This window comes from Abramis brama (genome assembly GCF_963993115.1).
Source record: "Abramis brama genome assembly, chromosome: 5".
NCBI classification, from domain to species: domain Eukaryota; kingdom Metazoa; phylum Chordata; class Actinopteri; order Cypriniformes; family Leuciscidae; genus Abramis; species Abramis brama.
In genome coordinates this window covers 1306016-1330139 of record NC_139967.1, presented here as the reverse complement: position 1 = coordinate 1330139, position 24124 = coordinate 1306016, and the positions used below count along the sequence as shown (strand labels likewise).

Sequence of the window (24124 nt, the reverse complement as noted above, 5' to 3'; positions counted from 1 at the left end):
AAAGATGTGAATAAGAAAATAAATAACAGTGTCTCTTCTCTTCATGACTTCTTTTAGAATGTATAAAATTGCACATGATCAAAAACCACACATTTCATTTCTCAATTTCTAATGAGAATTAGGTAAGGCGAATTCAACTACAGCAGAAATAACTATTTAAATGACTAATTGCTTACATATATATATATATATATATATATATATATATATATATATATATATATATATATATATAGACAAACATGTAAGCATATATATAGAGCATCTACACTACCGTTCAAAAGTTTGGCATCGTAAGATTTTTTATGTTTTTAAAAGAAGTCTCTTCTGCTCACCAAGGCTGCATTTATTTGATTAAAAAATAAAAATAAGAAAGAATAAAGAAATAAAAGAAATCAATACTTTTATTCAGCAAGGATGCATTAAATGCATAAAATAAATGAAATAGAACTTTCTATTCGTCAAAGAATCCTGAAAAAAAAAATGTCCACAACTGTTTTCTACACTGATAATAATCATAAATGTTTCTAGAGCGTCAAATCATCATATTAGAGTGATTTCTGAAGGATCATGTGACACTGAAGACTGGAGTAATGATGCAGAAAATTCAGGAATAAATTATATTTTAAAATATATTCAAATAGAAAACGGTTATTTTAAATTGTCATAATATTTAGCAATATGACTGTTTTTTTATCAAATAAATTCAGCCTTTTAAAAAAAAAAAACATTAAAAATATTACCGATCGCAAACGGCAGTGTGAATACTGTTTTTCGCCGACTACACAGTATGGAAATATGCGATTTCGTATGCTGCCAGTGACTGACTGTGTTTCATTTTTGTCTCTTACGAGCTTCCGTACCGCGCATGACATCTGCCTTTACCACTACACACATTCACGTGTGGATTCAGCACATAAGTGAGTGTTTTTGTGATGTATCCTCATGAGATAAATACTCCACTTGAAGACCACACGCGCTGAAGGTACGTGTATCTTTCTACAGTCGCTCGGATTGTGTTGTTCGGTGTGTTATTTAACAGATGAATGTGAGTGAGTGAGTTCTGCTGCTGTCAAGGACGTGCAGTAGCTTATGATTGATTAAAGACGTTTCGCCACAAGGAAATAAGGTTTAGTTATCTCACTTTTGATGTTCCTTTAAAAAAAATGCAGACCAGAAAAAGCCTCTATTTTCGCGAAATGTCATGTGAATTTCAGCTGTAACATCTGGGATCAATTATTTTTTGACGAAACCAAGTAGTTACGTTTTTTTCCTTGTGTGTTTATGGTGTCATTCAGTTTACAGTACATTATAACTAATATTAGAGGAGTAGCTTGTTCCCAAATTAAAGTTTAGTATATATATATTTTTAATTAAAAAGTGTCTTGGCTGATCTTTTCCTTTAAATGATCGTGAATGCTATCATTGCAAGTGTATCAACATCAAAAGTGACAAAAATATAATTTTTATTATGCTTTAAGACTGTAAAAGCCTGCACATACCCACATATAAAACCAACATGAAAAAATTAACAACAATTAATTCTTATTTTTCATGTAAAATTGCAGTGTAAGGGATGCCACCATATCGGTATTGGCGAATTATCGTTATCGGTAATAAGAAAATTTGTCCGATATCTTGAAGTCCTTTGTAGTCAATAATTTTATCCTTTAAAAATCATCTTTGATCACCAAAATGACATATTTAAGTGTTTTTTCCTTGAATTTTTTTTTTGTCATGCCTTAAAATACCTTGAATGTAACTGGACACCCTTGCCTCATTTAGTATACGTGGTTCTATATATATGCAAATGTGCCCCGCCTCCACTCACTCATAGCAGCTCAGAGATCCACTCGTTGAGAAAATTTGGCCGATATATTAAAGCCGATAATTAATGTATTATTTCCTTCAGCTGAGACACTTCAGATGCGCACTGTTCAACATGATGGTTTTGAATTGCTTGAAATATGATTGGAATCACTTCAAAAAAGGAAAATACAGTTCAGCGCAACATGTGCAGCGCAAGTCTGTCATATTGGCTATAAAATTATCATGAGAACATTATAATTGTGTTCTTGGGACATGGCTTTTAATGGGGAAACTTTTTTTGTAACGAGGCTTAAAAATAACGTATAAAAATTTGGATTTAGATTTATCGGCCAATATATAAGTTATCAGCTTTCAAATATAAAGAATTATCGGTTATCGGTATTGGGCAAAATTTTCATTTCGGTGCATCCCTAGTTTATTATAAATGATTTATCCGTGCAAATAACTTTTTTTATTTTTTTTATTAATGCGCCTTCATAATCTTTAATTAAAATATTAGATGTACACTAAACTTGGTTAAGGTATTTATCTGACAGAATTATTTTGCAATAAAAGGAAACCTGCTATCATTCTTTCTTTGAATTTCAAACGTATTCTTTTCAAGTACACTGTTGACCTTTAAACTGAAAACACATCTCTTGTATGATCTTCTCCAGAGTCTGCTGTTGATGTCTGCAACGGTGCTGTTTCATCACTTGGCAAAGCGTCGACTTTATGCCCACGTACAGCGCATCTCCATCTTTAGAGCCCAACATTTGTCAGCAAATGTGGAAAATGGAGAGCAAAAGAGAGAAGAAGAAACGGAAAGAACACTGGTGTACAAGCCCTCGGCTTATTACCAGACACCGGCGGCTCGTTATTCTACCGATGGCTGCTTGGAAACTAAAGAAGAATCGTCCTGTAGCCTATCCTTAAACACAACTTTCCATCAACGGCGTAACCCGTACCGCATTAGCTCCTCACGATGGCTCTCCAGCACCAAGAATATGCCGTCAAACATTGATTGCAGTAACGCTGAGTCAAACCGAGCCACCAAAGAGCCACGGGTCAACGGTGACCCACGAGCCTTTCAGAAATGTCGACCTGAATACCAGAACATGACCTATGACGTCTTCCAGCGCTCTTCTACTGTAGACCTCAACGAAGCCTTGTTAGTCCTTGAAAAGGTCACGGAACTAAAAAGCAACATGGGCCCTTCAGATGCAACTAGTTTCTTGTGCAAACTCAGCCAGATTCCCCACGCACAGATCGCGGTCGTGAGGAAAGACGCGCGGTTTAACGCACTCCTGCGGCACAGCGCTGAGAACCTGCACAACTTCACGCCTGCGCAGTTATTAGATGCGCTGAGATCATTTGTGAACTTGGGCTTGCCTCAATCCCACAGCATACTGGGATTGTATGAAACCGAGTTCTGCCGGAGAGCGAGTGAAATGGAGCTTCACCAGTTGCTTCTCGCCGCCGACTTGTGGCGATGCCTCGGTCGGATTGTTCCTCGGTACCTTGAAAAACTCTTTGACAACGTGAGCCGAAACTTCAACCAACTGGGTCTTCCGGAGCTGCTTCAACTCTTGTACGTTATCGGAGAAGGAAGGAGATGTCCGGATGCCCTCGTTCAACCCATTGAGTCGTTACTCATGCGTTATTTGAACCAGTTGAAGCCTGAAGAACTGGAAGCTGTTTCTTTAGCCCTCTTTAAGTCGCAGATCTCCCTGTCCGAGAGAGCAACGCACCGCCTTGTGGACAGGACTCTTGCTGTAGTCAGTGATTTGAGTGATTTCGGGATCGCCAATGTGATGAAGTTTTTGAGATTTAGCTATCTGGACCATCTTCCGTGGTTGGAGGCCATGGGATCCGAGGTGCCTCGACGGGCCCCAAGAATGGAGGTTCAAGGCCTAATGCACGTCGTCTTGTCTTGCTCCGCTCTTCACTACCGGGATAATCGGATTCTCCTGGCTGTGGCCGAACAACTCCCCAACGTGGTCAACCGGTGCAGGAGTAAAGATGCTGCAAAGATGCTTTGGGCCTTTGGGACATTAGGAGTTCTTCCCAACCAGAGTCCTCAACTTTATCCCTGTCTCACTGTGATCTTACGAGAACGTCAACTTGAGTTTCAGCGGTTCCCTGAACATTTGCTGACAGGTCTCCTCGGTCTTGCTTTTGCTGGTCTCTTCCCCCAAGACTTGCTCAGTCTGGCTTTAAGCGCAGAGTTCGTGAACAAAACTTGCAATTCCAAGGAGCTCGAGTTGAAGAAAGACTTGTTCACTTTAGATGGAACTGTTGGCTTGGAGTTGCCTGAGTCGACGATCCCAAGACTTAGCCACGCAATGAGGGAAGAGGTGACCAAGCAACTCTGGGATTTTGCTCAATCGGATATCTGTCGTAAGCCTGAGATGCTCGAGGCTGAAGTGGTGTTGCGGAAACTTCTAGGTGGAGAGATGTTTGTGCGTAAGCACATGATTCTTCCGCATTTGCGCTCTGTTGACCTAGAAGTGCACTTGGACCAAAACGACCAGCCTGTTCCTGTGTCCTCCGAACCTTGTCGGCAAAATCCCGCCTCTCAAAACTTGGAACAAACGCTCTCTGGAGTAACCATAACTGACAACCTACTCGCTCAACTAACTAATTCCCAGAAGACTCCAGTGCAGCCGTCCAACAAGTTCCCCCAAAAGCCAGTGGTTCACACTGTTGAACCGGTCCATGTGAGAGAAAGCATTTTCAGTGTTGGTGTCGACTTGACGGACAATCTTCTGACGGCGTTGACCAAATCCGGGAAGCGCTCAGCTCACACGGATGATTCTTCTAAACCATCTATTCAGAGACTTGCTGTTCAAGTGACGAATAGGAATCAGTATTGCTACAGGACTGAGCAGCTGCTCGGATTTCATGCATTGAAGCGAAGGCAGCTCGTTCTGGCCGGGTACAGAGTCGTAGAGCTGCCGCACTGGGAATGGTTTCCTTTGTTGCGACGCTCACATGCTGAGAAACTCGCCTATATGCACTGCAAGATATTTAGTGATTCGGGCTCCAAAAAATAGACTCATTTAATTTAGCTACATGTATAGACAACCAGGACTTACTCCACCTACGCCTCACTGAAGTGTTCTGATGAAATGACTGTATTGTTGCACATCTGCAAGTCAATAAATGACTTGTATTTTTATCTTTGTATGTTTGCTTTGTTCTGCTTTATTCTTTGTTTTTAACATTGGTTAGATTAAGGGATGCACAATATATCGGCCACCATATCGGTATCGGACGATACATTTTTAATGTTAACGTAATCGGCTTGATGAGAAAATTTGGCCGATATATTAAAGCCGATAATTAATGTATTATTTCCTTCAGCTGAGACACTTCAGATGCGCACTGTTCAACATGGTTTTAAATTGCTAGAAGTATGATTAGAATCACTTCAAAAAAGGAAAATACAGTAAAGTGTAACGTGCAGCACAAGTCTGTCATATCGGCTATACAATTATAATGAGAACATTATAATTGTGTGCTTGGGACATGGATTTTAATGGTAAAACTTGTGTTTGTAACGAGGCTCTCAAAAATTCTATAAAAATTTGGATTTAGATTTATCGGCCAATATATCAGTTATCGGCTTTTAAATATAACGAATTATCGGTTATCGGTATCGGCCATAAATCATCCCTAGTTAGATTAATTGACGGAATCAGACACCATTTTCCTCAATTGAAAATTATTTGACTGAACCCTCTATATATTCAAGATAAAGTATATGAAGAACTAGGCCAGATCAGATAAGTATACTAGCTTAACTTTATCACCCTAGCTTTAATTTGTAATGACAGTCCTCAGAAATGTGGTGTTACTTTGGGAATGTTTGGTTCAATTAAAACAAACCCTGGTGCGGTTACCTCTCTTAGCGTGGTTCACTTATAGTGGCTACTATCCGAACCCTGGTGCCACCAAAAAAGCGTACCTAGACGGCTGAAAAAATACTTCCAAATGAACTCTGGTGTGGATCGAATGAGATATGAATGCAACACAGACTAAAGACATGTGAACAAACCAAAAACAGGACATGATGTCACAAGGTGCAACCCTAAAAATGTCATAGATCTTTGTTTGTGAGTGACAGAGGGATTCCTGCTGCTGTTTTGACTCCTTTACTCAGTCAGCTGATCAGAATACCATCATATGTAGGCTACGCACATACACCGAGCGCATTTAGCCCAGAGCACAGCATTATTTTGGATGTTCGGGAAGTTCCATTGCGAAAAATACCTAATAAAAGACACAATCAGTCACAATCAAAGCCAATCAATCAAGTTGTGAACATATATCCCTATGCCTTTAGATTCTGTATCTTTAGGTTTGGTGTTAAAATGCCAATGAGAACGCTAAGTGGACCAGGACTAAATGTTTTGGGGTGTTTTTGGTCCCGACCAAGTGAACCGAACTACTTGAATTTGTACTCTGAGACTTTCCATGAAAATATTTTATTGTAAAAAACAAACAAATCTAGATTGGAATCATATTTTACCAGACACACCAATGGTTGAAAATCAGAATTATTTCCACACAGTAGTATTCAGTGAATGACATGATGACAGTATTACCCTGTAAATAAATTTCACGGTTGGTATATGAAATGTAGATACAAATACAAAACGGTAAATTGTAAATAAATTCGGAAATGTATATTGATCAAGTTAATTGGTCAAAAATATGTCAAAAACCCCACTAGATCAATTGATGCAGCAATACTAGTGTAATTTTGACTCAATTGAAACATACTGAAAAACACTGTCAGGTTGTTCCTTATCATTGCATCATTCATTACATAACACAGAAATTCAATTGTTTTTGTGTGCAGATAGTTTTGCTAACACTCTGAGTGCCCAATGAGTCACTGTCCAAACCACAGAAATATAATTGTGAATGTGCCATATTTTAACACACACAGATTCTTCATTGACCCTCAATGGTTAAATAAGCTGAATATTATAGTGTTTGATAAATGGTCAAACATTTTTGTACAAGGCAAAACTGTATAATTTATCATAGTCTCAGTCAAGTGAGTTTCTCTTATTATGACACTGTTCTCACACCATAAACTAATTTACACTCAAATCAAACTTTCATAATGTATTCGTTTTGCAGCAATGCAATAAGGAAGATAATGTACATACAGTTGCTTTTAAACACAATTTTCCTCGTGTGAAAATGAATTGACTGAGATCTCCATATATTCCAAGCCTAAATGCTTATTTTGAGAACAGTAGAGTCACATGGCAATGTATATATGTATGTAAAATGAGTTTTTGATGAAAGACTCTCCAACTATTTCTATTTCTTGGCCAGGTTCAAATGCGACCCTCCATCCAGAAGCTTCGCAATCTGACTGACACTCGCGTAAGCCAATCAAATCGCTCCAGTTCGCCTTATCTGATGACGTCTCCGCCACCCGTACGTGTGCAAATCAGCATCAGCCAGCGTGCAACGCTCAGCCAATGAGCGCCTTCCAACGAGCTGCTCTCTGACCAATAGCGAGGCTCCACGACGGGGAAGCGGTGACGGCTTATATACAGGCGAGCGCAGCGCCATGAGTTACATTTGAGACAGAGAGAAAACACGAGAAACACAGAGAGAGACAGAGACAGACAGACGCACATTCACTGCGATCAGCCCACGCCCTTGAGATTACTGCTTAATACTGCTTTATCAGGTGAGAATTATGTGTTTTATTATCCTACAAAAACGCTTTAAAGATAACATTCAGTCATTATGATTGTGAAGAAAATGGATATTCATTAACGTTAGATCGTAACCGGTGAAATAACAGGAACAAAGTCTTTATCTTAAATGGGTTTCGATAATAAATGTGTTTTTAAATATTATGGGATTTTGAATGTGTATTACAGTACTAATAGTATTATTAATATTTGGAGTCTATTGTAATGAGTATTTGATGATCAGTGACTTCGCAGCACGAGGTTGCACTGGAAACTATGAATGAACACATGAATATGATTTATTCTTATGACCATCATATCTGCTTCTGATGTGTGTTTTATTTTTGTTTTGTTTGGTCTCCATTGATAAATGGCCTTTAACTATGCCTTTAGTGGTCTCACATTATTTGTATTAGAGCTGCAGCTGACATCAGTTCATCAGTTCATGCCGTTTTGGGTTGAAATATCTATTCTAGAACATACACTGAGTTTTTGCATGATGTATTGCTTGTTTTTTGTTATTTTGTTTTTTTATAGGCCACTTTTCCAGCCAGTGAGTGACGTTTACTGTGTTCTGTACCTGCCCTGACCTTTGACATTAAGTTTTGCTGTATTCTTCCAGGAACTGGTGAATTTGAGCCCAGATCTGAGCCAGAATGCGCCTGCTTTGCCTGTGTCTGCTGGTGGCCGGCAGTGTGTTTGCCGAAGATGATGATAAGCGGGAGAGTGTTGGGACGGTGGTGGGAATAGACCTCGGGACCACCTACTCATGGTGAGAATGAGCTTCAGTTCAGATGTAGTCAATGAAATTGATTTCCAAGACAAGAAAAATACATCTAAATTATTATTTTTTTATAAACTCACTCACTCACACTATCTATCTATATCTATCTATATCTATCTATATCTATCTATATCTATCTATATCTATCTATCTATATCTATATCTATCTATCTATATCTATCTATATCTATCTATATCTATCTATATCTATCTATATCTATCTATCTATATCTATCTATCTATCTATCTATCTATCTCTATCTATCTATATCTATCTATCTATATCTATCTATAAATGTCTATAAATATCTATCTATCTATCTCTATCTCTATATATATATATATATATATATATAACATTTTATGTTATTTTTATATTCGACTAGAATAAATGATCTAATTATAAAAAATAATATATTTAATAAAGAATACACATCATTTTATATAATTGAAATTATTAATTTTTACATCTTATTCAACTAGAACAAAATGTGTAACTATAAAAAAAATGTATATATATTTTTATTTAAATATTTTATTCAATGTATATACCATTTTCAATAATTTAAATTTATATGTAATAGAATAAAATGTAATTATAAAAATAATATATTAAATAAAAAATGCACACTTTTATATAATTTAATATAATTTGTATAATTTGTTTAATTCATATATATCTGAATTATGTTTTATTAGTTTATATATTTTTATTTAACTAGAACGAAGTATATTATTATAAAAATATTTAATACAAATTTATTTATCAATTATTTAACAAATTTATTTTATATATTTATCGTTTTATATAGATATTATTTAATATAATGATTTTATTACATTTATTTTTTTAGTTATTTAATCTTTATGTAAATGTACAACATTTCCAGCTTAATTTTATATTTATATATGTATATTTATTTAACTAGAACAATATAATTATAAAAGCATATATTTAATAAAAATATATACAACATTTTATGCATTTTTATATCTTAATTTAATATATATATATATATATAACTAACAATAACATAAATAACATTTATATGCATGAAGTATATTTATATGTCGAAGTGTGTATTTATTTAGTTCTCATCATTTTTTTGGTTTTGTTTTTAACTATGTAAAAAGTAAGAAAAACACACATGCTTGCTCGGCTTTAAAACACTTCTCGATTATGCTCTATAATAAACATTATGCCGGTGTCCTCAAACTGTTTTCTGGTGTTTCCTCAGCGTTGGAGTGTTCAAGAACGGCCGTGTCGAGATCATCGCGAACGACCAGGGGAACCGCATCACTCCCTCATACGTGGCCTTCACCACCGAAGGAGAGCGTCTCATCGGAGACGCTGCGAAGAACCAGCTGACCTCTAACCCCGAGAACACGGTCTTCGATGCCAAGCGTCTGATTGGACGAACGTGGGGCGACTCCGCCGTGCAGCAGGACATCAAATACTTCCCCTTTAAGGTACAACCGGTGTTGAGCCAAAGCCATGCGTTAGGGCTGCACAATATATCGAAATTATCGATAATTTCGTTTTCATTTTTGTGTGACCGGTCCCTTTAACTCCTGCTTCCTGTCTCCCAGGTGGTTGAGAAGAAGAACAAGCCTCACATCCAGCTGGACATCGGCTCAGGCCAGATGAAGACGTTTGCGCCGGAGGAAATCTCCGCCATGGTCCTGACTAAGATGAAGGAGACCGCCGAGGCGTACCTGGGAAAGAAGGTAACGTTTTGATCGTTAACACTCAGAGGAAACGCGGAGGCAGAGAACTCGACGTCTGATTGGTTGTGCTCTTGTTAAAGGTCACGCACGCTGTGGTCACGGTTCCCGCTTACTTCAACGACGCTCAGCGCCAGGCCACTAAAGACGCGGGAACCATCGCCGGTCTGAACGTCATGAGGATCATCAACGAGCCGTGAGTTTCAGTGCATCACGTTTAAATCCACATCAGTGGTATTTTAGTATCATTTAAAAAAAAAAATATATATATATATATATATATATATATATATATATATATATATATATATATATATATATATATATATATATATATATATATATATATATATATATACATGCATGCATGCATGCATGCATGCATGCATACATACATACATTTTTATTATATATATTTATTTATTTTAGGCAAGTGTAGTATTTTTTTTTTTTCACTTTAATTTTTTTATAGTTTTTATTATTCCTTTTTATATAACTTTTGTTTTTAACTAAAAATATTTATATTTTATTCAGTTTATAATCTTTTTTTAGTAGTTTTGTAACTTTAAAAAAAATGCATATATTTTATTAATTTATTTGATTACTTTCACGTTTAATTAAAATTTGAAATGTTGGTTTTAGTCATAGTAACTACATTTCAAATGTAGTTAATTTACTCTATTTCAAGTACCAGACGTGTGTGTAGTTGTAGTGAACGCTGATGTTCTCCACAGAACGGCGGCTGCGATCGCGTACGGTCTCGATAAGAAAGACGGCGAGAAGAACATCCTGGTGTTCGATCTGGGCGGCGGCACCTTCGACGTGTCCCTGCTGACCATCGACAACGGCGTGTTCGAGGTGGTGGCCACCAACGGGGACACACACCTGGGCGGAGAGGACTTCGACCAGCGCGTCATGGAGCACTTCATCAAACTCTACAAGAAGAAGACGGGCAAGGACGTGCGCAAGGACAACCGGGCCGTGCAGAAGCTGCGGCGCGAGGTGGAGAAGGCCAAGCGAGCGCTGTCCGCCCAGCACCAGGCCCGCATCGAGATCGAGTCCTTCTTCGAGGGAGAGGACTTCTCCGAAACACTGACCCGGGCCAAGTTTGAGGAGCTCAACATGGTGAGAACACACTCCAGTAAACCAGATCAGAGGAGCGCTTTTCATTTCCATTTAGTTTAGTCATTTATTATGTACTTGAGTACTAAATGACAAAAAAATAGATAAACTAAATAGAAATATTAAAAATAATACTGAAATAAAATAACTAAGTTCTCATCAAATATTATATTTTATTTCCATTTAGTTTAATATTTCTATTTAGTTTATTCATTTATGTAATTAATTACTAAATTACTAAAAAGCCAATAAACTAAATAGAAATATCAGAAAATTTAAAATAAAACAAATAAAATGTATAATATTAATATCATTTTTATTATTTCCTTTGTTTAATATTTCTATTTAGTGTATTTTTAAGTTCTAAATGACTAAAATAATAAAAATAAACTAAAAAGAAATATTAATCTAAAAGGAAATTTAAAAGACTAAAATATAAAAACTTAATAGATTTCATTTTTTGCTTTCATTTTCTTTTACTTTAAAAAAAAAAAATTTTGTTTTTAGTACTAAATAGAAATAAAAAACTAAAAGGAAAATTTTATATATATATATATATATATATATATATATATATATATATATATATATATATATATATATATATATATATATATATATATATATATATATATATATATATATATATATATATAAAATATTTATGTGCGTGCATTTATAATTTTGTTTAACCTATTCAACTTTAAAACTAATAAAAATCACAAGTCACAGAATTATTTAACAAAAACTTGTATATAGTAAAAATATCTAAATAAAAACAAATTCCAAATATGAATAAATACTATAATCTTTTACTAGCGACACTGAAGTAACCCTGTCGTGTGTGTGTGTGTGTGTGTGTGCAGGACTTGTTCCGCTCCACCATGAAGCCGGTGCAGAAGGTGCTGGAGGATTCGGACCTGAAGAAGACGGACATCGACGAGATCGTGCTGGTCGGCGGATCCACTCGCATCCCGAAGATCCAGCAGCTGGTGAAGGAGCTGTTCAACGGCAAAGAGCCGTCCCGAGGAATCAACCCGGACGAGGCGGTGGCGTACGGAGCCGCGGTGCAGGCTGGGGTTCTGTCCGGGGAGGAGGACACCGGTGAGTCCGTCTGCAGTCACTGACACCAACACGAGACTTCAGTGCTCGCTTTTACGATTGTGAATGGGTCGCCTTATTTATCAGAGCTTTTACACGTCCAATAGGGCTGCACAATATATCGAAATATCGCAAATGTATATATCGCAATATGCATATCACAACGGCTTGCAATAACGGGTCATGAAGAAAAGACAGAGAAAATCACTCACTCTCTCGACTGAATAACTTTTGTAGCTTTAATAAGAATCAGGATATATTTAATTCATACAGTGAAAACTAATCAGTGTTTTATTTTTACATTTGACTTTGTGTTGTTAATAACCCTAATGTAGGATAACCTGACCCCTGACCCCCGAGGTTTACACTGATGTTAGAATAACACTTCTGATATACAGTAAAACACTGATGTTCACTGGCAGAAGCTGTAGGGATGTTTTACTGTCACAAAAAGATTGTGAAACGCGTATGAAGGTTATATAACTTTAAAGATAATTTAAGTTTATTTTACACCCTTTAAGCATTATTGTATCACATATCGCATTATTTAATGAGTTATCGCATATATTGCTTTTTTTTTATTATTTTTTTTATATCGTGCAGCCCTATCGTCCAATCAGATGTTCCGAGATCCAGGTTAAGTCATCGCTTAAGACTCGCCTGTATTCCTTAGCTTTCATTTCGAGTGTTGCTACTGTGACACTGTTAGGCACTTTGGTCAACTGTGGTGGTTTTAAATGTGCTTTACAAATACATTTCAATTTTAATTTGAACAATCCAGTTAAAAACATCTTTGCCAGTCAAACAACCCTTTTTTGTGTGTGTGAGCTGGTTAATGACTGAGCTGTGTTGATCAGGTGACCTGGTGCTCCTGGACGTGTGCCCTTTGACCCTGGGCATTGAGACCGTTGGAGGAGTGATGACCAAACTCATTCCCAGGAACACCGTCGTTCCCACCAAGAAGTCCCAGATCTTCTCCACCGCTTCTGACAACCAGCCGACCGTGACCATCAAAGTTTACGAAGGTAAGCCAACCATTTCAGTTTCATAATCCGTCTTTAATCCCTTCAGAATCAGGGATACCTCTATATTTTCTGGGATTTTCTCCATAACGATAATTAGAGGGTATTTTGCGGAGTGTGTTATCGTGTTGGTATCTAGGCAGGTTTAGGACTGTCGTGAACAGCTGTTGGTCCGTTCACAGCAGAGACATAAATCATATTTTCCAATAAGTAGATTTTTACCTTTTATGGGCATTTTTACCTTATAAAAAAAAGCCTTTATTTTTATATAAACCTAATTAAATGTATGCATCTTTTGTATCAAATTCTTGCATTAAATCAAATTCTATTATAAGACACAATAGACTATATGACTGACTTGCGCTGCACATGTTGCGCTGAACTGTATTTTGTTGCACTGAACTATTTGAAGTGATTTCAATCATATTTCAAGTTATTCAAACCCATCATGTTGAACAGTCGCATCTGAAGTGTGTGGAAGCTTGTTTCCACCACAGAGTGAAAGATAAAAAGGTAATTGCAACTTTTTAATCTCACAATTCTGACTTTTCTTCTCACAATTGCGTGTTATAAAGTCAGAATTATGAGATATAAACTTGCAATTGCGAGAAATATACTTGAAATTCAGACTTTTTTTCTCAGAATTGCATGTTTATATCTCGCAATTCTGACTTTATATCTCCCAATTGTGTATTATAAAGTCAGAATTGTGAGATATAAACTCTTCTGAGGTTAAAAAAAATAATTTTCCCTTAGAATTGGACTTTATCTCACAATTCTGAGAAAAGATGTCAATTGCGTGATATAAAGTCACAATTGCAAGGAAAAAAGTTTATAAGACGCAATTGCGACTTTATTTCACGCAATTGCGACTTTATCTTGCAATTCTGACTTTATTTCTGAGAATTGCGAGAAAGTCGCAATTGCGTGAAATAAAGTCGCAATTGCGTCTTATAAACTTTTGCAAACTCGAAAAAGTTGCAATTATATTTTAAAATGTTTTATTCTGTGGCGGAAACAAGCTTCCATAGAAGTGTCTGAAGGAAATAATACATTATCAGCTTTAATATGTCGGCCAAATCTTCTTCTCAAACCGATAACATTAAAAATGAGCGATCGGCCGATACCGTGTGTATTTCTAAAGTGAGGGACACATCTGATGATGTCAGATCACATGATTAATCAGTTCTGTTTCTCTCTCTGTGTGTTTCCAGGTGAGCGTCCCCTGACCAAAGACAACCACCTTCTGGGAACCTTTGACCTCACCGGGATCCCACCGGCCCCTCGTGGCGTCCCTCAGATCGAGGTGACCTTCGAGATCGACGTCAACGGCATCCTTCGCGTCACCGCCGAGGACAAAGGCACCGGAAACAAAAACAAGATCACGATCACCAACGACCAGAACCGGCTGACGCCCGAGGACATCGAGCGCATGGTGAACGAAGCCGAGCGATTCGCCGACGAGGACAAGAAGCTGAAGGAGCGCATCGACGCGCGCAACGAGCTGGAGAGCTACGCGTACTCTCTGAAGAACCAGATCGGGGATAAGGAGAAGCTCGGCGGGAAGCTCTCGAGCGAGGATAAAGAGGCGATCGAGAAGGCGGTCGAGGAGAAGATCGAGTGGCTGGAGTCGCATCAGGAAGCCGATCTTGAAGACTTCCAGGCTAAGAAGAAGGAGCTCGAGGAGATCGTTCAGCCTATCGTTAGCAAGCTGTACGGCAGCGCGGGCGGGGCGCCGGAGGAGGGCGAGGAGCAGGGAGACAAGGACGAGTTGTAGACACACAATAACAACATGGAGATGTACATATTGAACATTTTTGTACGTAGCCGGCGGCCGTGAAGCCGCGAATCTCTTCGGGGAAAGACTTGTGTTAAAGAGTTGTTTTTTTTCTTGTTTTCTCTTCACTCCGGTGGAGATTTAGCCTGGTGTCGAGGCTTCATGCTGCTATTCTCAGGCAGTTCTGGGAGGGGGCGGGGGGAGGGGGCAGAGGGGGTTCTGGGTAAATTTTCATGTGACATGCAAAAGTTATTTATTGAAATCTGGCAAACTGTAGAAGATATTTCTACCACATTAAACAATAAAAGTTTGATACAAAATTACCACGTCTGTGTTTGTTTGCTTTGTTTGTTTGTGTGTGTGTGTGTGTGTGAACGTGATGTCACAAAGTACAACATGTTCCTGGATCAACATTCAGCCTGAGAAGATCTGATCAGATCTGAGGAATGAGTTTACAGTTTGTCAAATGTAAGCTTGCAGCAAGACATGGTGCTTCTACATCAGTGAGTGTGTGTGTATGTTAGTGAGAGTGAGTTTGTGTGTGTGTGTGTTAGTGAGTTTGTGTGAATGTGATGTCACCAAGTACAACATGTTCCTGGATCAACATTCAGCCAATCGGATCTGAGGGACGAGTTTGCAGCAAGAGTTAGTGCTTCTACACACATCGTTCTGTTATTCACCATCATTTCCCTGTGATTTCAGGGAGAAGTTATGGGATGAGTTTAGGGGTAGGATTAGGATTTAATATGTACAGGAATGTTGATCCAGGAACATGACTCTGCAAAATCTGTGAGAGCGAGAGTGTTTTTGTGAGAGTGTGTGTGTGTGTGTGTGTGTGAGTGAGAGAAAGCGTGTGTGTGTGAGAGAGAGTGTGTTTTTTTTGTGAGCGTGATAGTGTGTTTGAGAGGGAGTGTGTGAAAGAAAATGTGTGAAGGAGTGTGTGTGTGAGAGAATGTGTGTGTCTCTTGAATTCAAATGTCTTGTCTAAACAAAATATATTCTGAAATGTACTTTTAATAAAATGTCAGTCCATTAAAACAGGGACTTTATTCAGGTTCTTTTTTTTTTTCTTTTTTTTGGCAGCTGAACTCTTGAGTCAAAATTCCCCTGATATTTTAAGTTAATATGTCAATAATTAAACATATTCAGATATTCATGGTTTGACATACAGGTAAACAAATACAATATTTTACCATTTCAGTAAGTATTTATTTTCATGCTGTCAAATTGATTAATCACTCCTAACAAAAGTTTGTAAATGTTGATATATATATACATTTATGTTAGATGCAATTAATCAAGATTAATCTGACAGCACTCATTTAATTTGATTGTTTTTTTTTTAGTTATTTAAATTTTACACTTACGATTTAATTATTAGCTTTTCATCAACGTTCAAACTACATTTTGAGAAACCCTGTATTTGACCAAAAAAATTCAAACGTACAATTCAATTGTAGAAATTTCTCAAATATTTATGAAGTCGGCATGAATGCAAAGATTACGTTTATATGATAGGTAATCAAACCGAATTAAAACCAAAAAGTAATTCTCAGAGATTCCCCATCATTGATGAAGCATCTCAATGTTGAGTTTATAGTTTTTACGCTGAAAATCTTAAATCGAACAGATCTTCAGGTTCATGATTTAACATGTTGTTGAGATTGAACACATTGCTAGCACATTGTTAGCATGATTAGGATGTTGATAGCAAAATTTAACATATTGCTAGCATGTTGCTAGAATGATTAGCATGTTGTTAACATAGTTAGCATGTTGATAGCATAATTTAGCATGTTGCTAGCATGATTTAAAACGTTGCTAACAAGATTTAACACATTGCTAGCATGTTGTTAGAATGATTAGCATGTTGTTAACATAGTTAGCATGTTGTTAGCATAATTTAACATGTTGCTAGCATGATTTAGCACATTGTTGACATGATTTAACAATAAATAAATTCAATTCAATTAATTGTATACGTTTTTCGTAGAAGTCGGCATGAATGCGAAGATTGCGTTTATATGATCAGCAATCGAATCGGATTAAAACCAAAAGTAATTCTCAGCGATTCCACTTGATTGACACATGGAGCGTCTTAATGTCGAGATTTATAGTTTTTACGCTGAAAATCTAGTTGAATCAAACAGATCTTCAGGTTCAAAGGAACTTTAGTGAAATCAGTTCAGCCATTTTGAGACGGGACACATTTATTGAGTATTTCACGTGAGCAGCGTCACGAGGCAGTCGTTGAATATGACGCCCTGCGTGTCCATTCCACCGAAGATGAAGCACAGCCGCTGCTCGTCTTCGTCACGTGTTTCTCGGCCCGCCGTCTTCACGCGCCACGGCACCGAACACATGGAGTGATCCAACCGGCCCGGAGGAAGATCGCCTTCGAACTTCAGCAGCGTCCAGCGCCGCTCGTCTGTCGGGGCAGAAGAAATCTTTAGACTGAAATAAAATATTTAAAAAAACGTATACCAATTTTTAGCTAAACAGTTAGTTTAACTTGATGTACATGCTAACATGATTTAACATGATGCTAGCATGAATTAACACGTTGCTAAAAAGATTTAACACATTGTTAGCATTTTGCTATCATGACTTAGCATGTTGCTAGCATTAAAATGTTTGCTGGCACGTTGTTAACATGATTAGCATGTTGATAACACAATTTAACATGTTGCTAACATGATTTAGCATTTGCTAGCCTTATTTAACATGTTTGCTAACAAGATTGATCACATTGTTAGCACGTTGTTAGCATGATTAGCATGTTGATAGCAAAATTTTACATATTGCTAACATGATTTAGCATATTGCTAACATGATTTAGCATATTGCTAGCATGATTTAAAAACGTTTAGAAAAATCTTGTGCTTCAGAATGACCTGTATTGAATATTCAAAAGGCTGAATACTATTTGAGATATTATCATTATATCATCATTATAGTTCGTACCGCACTGAAACTTGTACATGGAGTTTGTGGCTCCTTCTGATGTCATTCCTCCAAAGATGAAGATGTTTTTCCCAAAGCTTACAGATGAATGCGCTGCCACTCCCGGCGGGATCTCGCCTTTCACTTTCACTTTCTCCCATTTCATAGTTTCTAAATAACCATGAGAGAAAAAAATATAAAATACAACAATGAGTATGAGGAGGACAGTTGAGCCTTTTCATTTAAATAACTTTTCATTTAAATAAATGTGACTACTAGGTTTTCCTGTCCTTTCAGTATTTTGAGGAAACTAAGGGTATAACATCATCCTCTGGGAAGTGACATGTTTTAGCATATTGTTAACATGATTTAACACTTTGCTAACATGAATTATCATTTTTTAACACACTTTTAAAATGAATTAACATGTTGCTAACATGATTTAGCACTATGCTAACATGTTTTTAAGCATTGCTAAAATGAATTAGCATGTTTTAGCCTGAATTATCATGTTGCTAGGATGATTTAGCATGTTTCTAACATGTCTTAACTTGTTATCATGAATTAGCATGAAAAAGCATGTTGCTAGCATGTTTCTAACATGTTTTAACATGTTGTTAGCATAAATTAACATGTTGCTAACATGAATTAGCATGTTTTAACGCTGTTAGTTTTAACACGTTGCTAGCATGATTTAACACGTTGCTAGCATGTTTTAACATGTTGCTAGCATGATTTACCATGGTTATAGCATGTTTTAACATGTGCTAACATAAATTAACGTTGCTAGAATGAATTAGCATGATTTAGCACATTGCTAGAATGTTTTAACATGTTGCTAGCATGATTTAACACGTTGCTAGCATGATTTAACACATTGTTAGTCTGTTTTAGCATTTTGCTAGCATGATTTAACACACTGCTAGCATGTCCTAAGCTAGTTGCTAGGCTTTGTTAGTGCTAGATTTTCATTTTAATAATGTAAATTGATGTACTAAAACAACTTGAAAATAACTTGAAAAGGAGTTTTGGTGGGAAAACATCAGACAAACACCAGCAGTGGATCTGACGACCCACCCGTGTCCAGCAGGAACATGTCGTTGTGAAGCGTCTCTCCAGACATTCCTCCGTGGATGTAGACGTCGGACCCCACGGCTGTGATCGCGTGACCGTGCCGCGGCGTAGGAGGAGTCCCGTCGCTCTCCGGCTGCGTCCAGGTTGCAGTGACTGCAGATACACGATCACGCTTCATTTCCCTTTAACCTTTTTCCCTTTAAGCTCTTGTGTTTGTGTTTGTGTTTGTCAGACCTGAATCAAAGACGTGGACGTGTGTATCGGCGACTGGATCTGCTCCGGCGTCGCCTCCCGAAAACACGTAGAGTCTGTTTCCAACGCAGGCTGAGTTTGTGTGGTACGTCCTGACTGAGGGAGGATCTCCTTTCACCGACACCGTCTCCCACAAACCCTCTGGAATGATTACGATCATTCAATGATTTTGAAAGACCAAGACTGCGTTTACTTGATCAAACATACAACAAAAACAGTGAAATAATATTACAATTTAAAATAGCTGTCATGTACATTTCCTGAACAAAATGTGAGTGTAGCTTGCCAAAACTCGCCACTCGGTTGCTAGGGTATCCTGGGTGGTTGTTAGGGTGTTGCTAGGTGGTTTGCTAAAGTGTTCTGGGTGGTTGCTAGGGTGTTGCAATGGTGTTCTGAATGGTTGCTATGGTGTTGCTAGGGTATCCTGGGTGGTTGCTATGGTGTTGCTAGGCGGTTGTTAAGGTGTTCTGGGTGGTTGCTAGGGCTTTGCAATTGTGTTATGGATGGTTGCTATGGTGTTGCTAAGCGGTTGCTAGGGTATCCTGGGTGGTTGTTAGGGTGTTGCTAGGTGGTTGCTAGGTTTATCTTGGTGATTGCTAGGGTGTTGCTATGCGATTGCTAGGGTATCCTGGGTGGTTGCTTAAGGCATTGCTAGGCAGTTACTAGGTTGTTCTGGGTGGTTGCTAGGGTGTTGCTATGTGGTTGCTATGGTATTCTGGGTGGTTGCTAGGCAGTTGTTAGGGTGGTCCGGGTTGTTGCTATGGTGTTGCTAGGCGGTTGTTAAGGTGTTCTGGGTGGTTGTTAGGGCTTTGCAATTGTGTTATGGGTGGTTGCTATGGTGTTGCTAGGCGGTTGTTAAGGTGTTCTGGGTGGTTGCTAGGGCTTTGCAATTGTGTTATGGATGGTTGCTATGGTGTTGCTAAGCGGTTGCTAGGGTATCCTGGGTGGTTGTTAGGGTGTTGCTAGGTGGTTGCTAGGTTTATCTTGGTGATTGCTAGGGTGTTGCTATGCGATTGCTAGGGTATCCTGGGTGGTTGCTTAAGGCATTGCTAGGCAGTTACTAGGTTGTTCTGGGTGGTTGCTAGGGTGTTGCTATGTGGTTGCTATGGTATTCTGGGTGGTTGCTAGGCAGTTGTTAGGGTGTTCTGGGTGGTTGCTAGGGTGTTGCTAGAATAAACTAGAATGGGTGTTGCTAGAATATGTTGTATAAACATAGGGGTTTGACTATTTTGACTCAAGCTAGGAAACAGGACTTCCAACATGTAGCAACCATCCAGAACATCCTACCAACGGCCTAGTAACACCATAGCAACCACCCAGAACACCTTAACAACTGTATTTTTTTTTTTAAATCTATCTCACTCCAAACTTTTGAATGATAGTGTATCAAAGTTTCCGCAAAGATATGAAACTGTTTTCAACGCTGATAATAATCATAAATGTTTCTTGATCATCAAATCATCATATTAGAGTGATTTCTGAAGGATCATGTGACACTGAAGACTGGAGTAATGATGCTGAAAATTCAGCTTTGATCACAGGAATAAATTACACTTTACTATATATTCACATAGAAAACAGTGGTTTTACATTCTAATAATATTTCACAATTTTTACTGTATTTTTGTCAAATAAATAAATGCAGCCTTGGTAAGCAGAAGAGACTCTTACAACACATTAACAAATCAGACTGGTACAGTATGAATGCACAAGGTTAATAAGTGTGTGTTTCTGCACCTGATGCGCGCATCACTTGAACACAGTTGCGGTTCCCGCTCTTCTGGGCTCCAGCGAACACCCACACACTCCTCGGCTCGATCTCGGGGACGAAGCTACAGTGTTCGTAACGCGCCTGCAAACCCGTCCATTCTGGAACCTCCCATTCATGAGTATCTGCAAAACAAATAATGTGACTATACAACATCTCACAGATTCTCTGCTTTAAAGGGACAGTGCACCCAGAAATAAAAATTCTGTCATCAGTCACTTGTACCAAACCTGTATGAGTTTCTTTCTTCTGTTGAACACAAAAGAAGATATTTTGAAGAACATTTGTCACCAATCTACCCCATTGACTACCATAGTATTTTAAATAATATTTTCAATGGAGTCCATCAACTGTTTGGTTACCAACATTCCTCAAAATATATTTTTTAATGTTCAACAGAAGAAAGAAACTGATACAGGTTTGGAATGGTGAGTAAATGTTGACAGAATTTTAATTTCTGGGTGAACTGTTCCTTTAAGACTGTAACCAGTTCGTACCCTGTTCATGTGACCCCATTATTACCTAGATTTATTTATTTTATCCTCCTTTTTATTTATTTATTAGTTTTTAGTTATCTATTCTATTTTTTTATTTTTAAATAAATTATCTACTTTTTATTTCTTTATTTCTTTTGATTATTAATGAATTTATTTAGACTGTAACCAGTTCATACCCTGGTCACGTGACTGTAACCCCATTATTTATTTGTTTTTAGTTATCCATTCTAATCTAATTTTTTACTTTTATTTTTAAATAAATTATCTACTTTTTATTTGTTTAATTTATTTATTTTGATTATTAATTTATTAATTTATTTATTTATTTATTAAGACTGTAACCAGTTCATACCCTGGTCACGTGACTGTAACCCCATTATTATTACCCAGATTCATCGTGTAGGAATCAGAGAAGCTCCCGTCAGGATTGGCTCCACCGACGACTACAATCCTCCCCTTGCCTCCATCAGCGGAGGGCAGAAACACACAGGTGTGGCCCACAGAAACACCGGGAGCGGCACCTGAGGCCGACACCACATACCTAGACACACACGTGTTTAATTATACACACACAGTATTAATAGTAGATGTTGTTACAAAGTTTTTCTTGAGCATTCAAAACGAGCAGAACTGTGTAGATGTGATAATTTCATGCCAATATGACAAAAGATACTAATATAGTCACCAGTTTATTTTTGCATCCCTAAAAATAATAATAATTGTAAAAAAAACAAAAAACATAAACTAATATAATAATTGAAATTTCCAACACTGTTAAGTGCGACACACACACACACACACACACACACACATGTTAGAGCCAATGCACTGCGAAAGAAACACATATAACCATTGTTGGGGAAAGTTACTTTAAAAAGTAATGCATTACAATATTGTGTTACTCCCTTAAAAAGTAACTAATTGCATTACTTAGTTACTTTTTTAGAAAAGTAATGCATTACAATATTGCGTTACTCCCTTAAAAAGTAACTAATTGCGTTACTTAGTTACTTTTTTAGAAAAGTAGTGGATAGCAATATTGTGTTACTCCCTTAAAAAGTAACTAATTGCATTACTTAGTTACTTTTTTAGAAAAGTAGTGGATAACAATATTGTGTTACTCCCTTAAAAAGTAACTAATTGCGTTGGTTAGTTTCTTTTTTAGAAAATTAATGCGTTAAGTTACTTATGCGTTACTTTTTTTCCACCTGGGCTGGGCTTGTTTTTTTTTATCACAAAAGTTATATTTTTGGGCAAATGTAAAGACCCTTTCAGACCAAAAGTGAAATAATAAGCCTCAGGCTTGTGCAAATCTACACGTGTACAGTAGAGGGCGCCGCTCAAACAAACCTTTTCTGGATAACGGAAGAATAAGATGCAGGAGAAAAATTCTGATTCTGCATTTCACTGATTTTATTCATTTTGAGGAATATTGAATCTTTTTTTCTGCAAGTGTACAGTAAATGCTCACATTTAATCTAGAACTACAATAACCATCATGTTTTCACACGCACACACACACACACACACACACACATCTGCACTTCTCAGCATGAGGACAGGAGAGCTGTCAGTCAATAAATGGGAAAACAAAGTAACTTGAGTTACTTATTTGAAAAAGTAACTCAGATATTTTGTTGTAAATTTTAAAAGTAATGCGTTACTTTACTCGTTAACAAGTAATCTGATAACGTAACTCAAGTCACTTGTAATGAGTTACACAGAACACAGCATACACAGAGAAACAAGCCGATACCACTGTCTGTCCTGAGGCTTCTCCTCTGGCTCGAGAACAGGAATAAGCTCCATCAATCTGTGTGCTGGAAAATCAACAGATTAATTTTCAGAAGCATAATATATCGATTATAAGCCTGTTTCCATGGACGCTGGTTCCGCTGCCATCTCGTTACGTCAAAAAAACGACGTATTGTACACACACAGCACGTGAGCGTTATGACGTCATGCCGCATATCTTTGTCCGAAATAATAAATCACAACAATAACGCTTTACCTTTATCGATAAATGTAATGACTGGTGATGATGATGGACACGAATCGATCACTTCATTGGTGGACAGAATAAGGAAGAGGGAGCGCGAGAGAGCAGTTAGTGTGAAAACAGCTACTGTGATGAAAACCTAACCGGAAATAATTTCATAATAAAGGTCTTCATCATGAAATATATATATATATATATCCTCCTGGGACCCAGGAATAGACTTTTGTCCACTTTATACTTTAATAATACATTATATTTGAGTGAATTTTTCTGACACCATACATGTCACATGTCACACCTGGGTGTCCTGTAAACACATTCGGGACTTTTCAGAGATACCAAATGTTTGGAGGTTTCACCATGTTCTCCTTGGTCTTTAAAAATGCCTGACATTAATTTAGTGATCAAATGTAGCACTCTTATGGAAATATGATAATATATTGTAATTATAATTTAAATCGGACTATTTTTCAAATTGTATTTCATAAACCAACATCTCAGGAAAACTTACTTAACTTAAATCAA

The 24124-nt window shown here is 37.4% G+C and overlaps 2 protein-coding genes across 3 annotated transcripts; one reads left to right on the top strand and one right to left on the bottom strand.

Annotated features, from left to right (window-relative positions):
• Window positions 1-852: 852 nt before the first annotated feature.
• LOC311082972 (endoplasmic reticulum chaperone BiP) lies at window positions 853-15391 on the top strand. Of its 2 annotated transcripts, XM_084114182.1 has the most exons (10): window positions 862-985; window positions 7165-7528; window positions 8158-8307; window positions 9558-9789; window positions 9910-10047; window positions 10128-10240; window positions 10779-11169; window positions 12033-12270; window positions 13125-13292; window positions 14504-15391. In XM_084114182.1, exons 3-10 carry the CDS (start codon window positions 8192-8194, stop codon window positions 15064-15066), a joined length of 1959 nt encoding a protein of 652 aa, XP_083970308.1. In that variant the 5' UTR covers window positions 862-985; window positions 7165-7528; window positions 8158-8191; the 3' UTR covers window positions 15067-15391. The 2 variants fall into 2 exon arrangements, with proteins under 2 accessions (XP_083970307.1, XP_083970308.1); XM_084114181.1 differs by lacking the exons at window positions 7165-7528; window positions 8158-8307; window positions 9558-9789; ... (4 more) ...; window positions 13125-13292; window positions 14504-15391 and adding an exon at window positions 2487-4996 and having other exon boundaries at window positions 853-985.
• Window positions 15392-16156: 765 nt separating this feature from the next.
• Window positions 16157-23729, bottom strand: rabepk (Rab9 effector protein with kelch motifs). The gene is made up of 8 exons (XM_084114183.1): window positions 23612-23729; window positions 23357-23420; window positions 21987-22141; window positions 21073-21228; window positions 19318-19476; window positions 19087-19236; window positions 18031-18180; window positions 16157-17494 (listed from the first exon to the last, which is right to left on the bottom strand). The coding sequence occupies exons 2-8, from the start codon at window positions 23407-23409 to the stop codon at window positions 17289-17291; spliced, it is 1029 nt and encodes a 342-aa protein (XP_083970309.1). The 5' UTR covers window positions 23410-23420; window positions 23612-23729; the 3' UTR covers window positions 16157-17288.
• Between the last annotated feature and the right edge of the window lie 395 nt (window positions 23730-24124).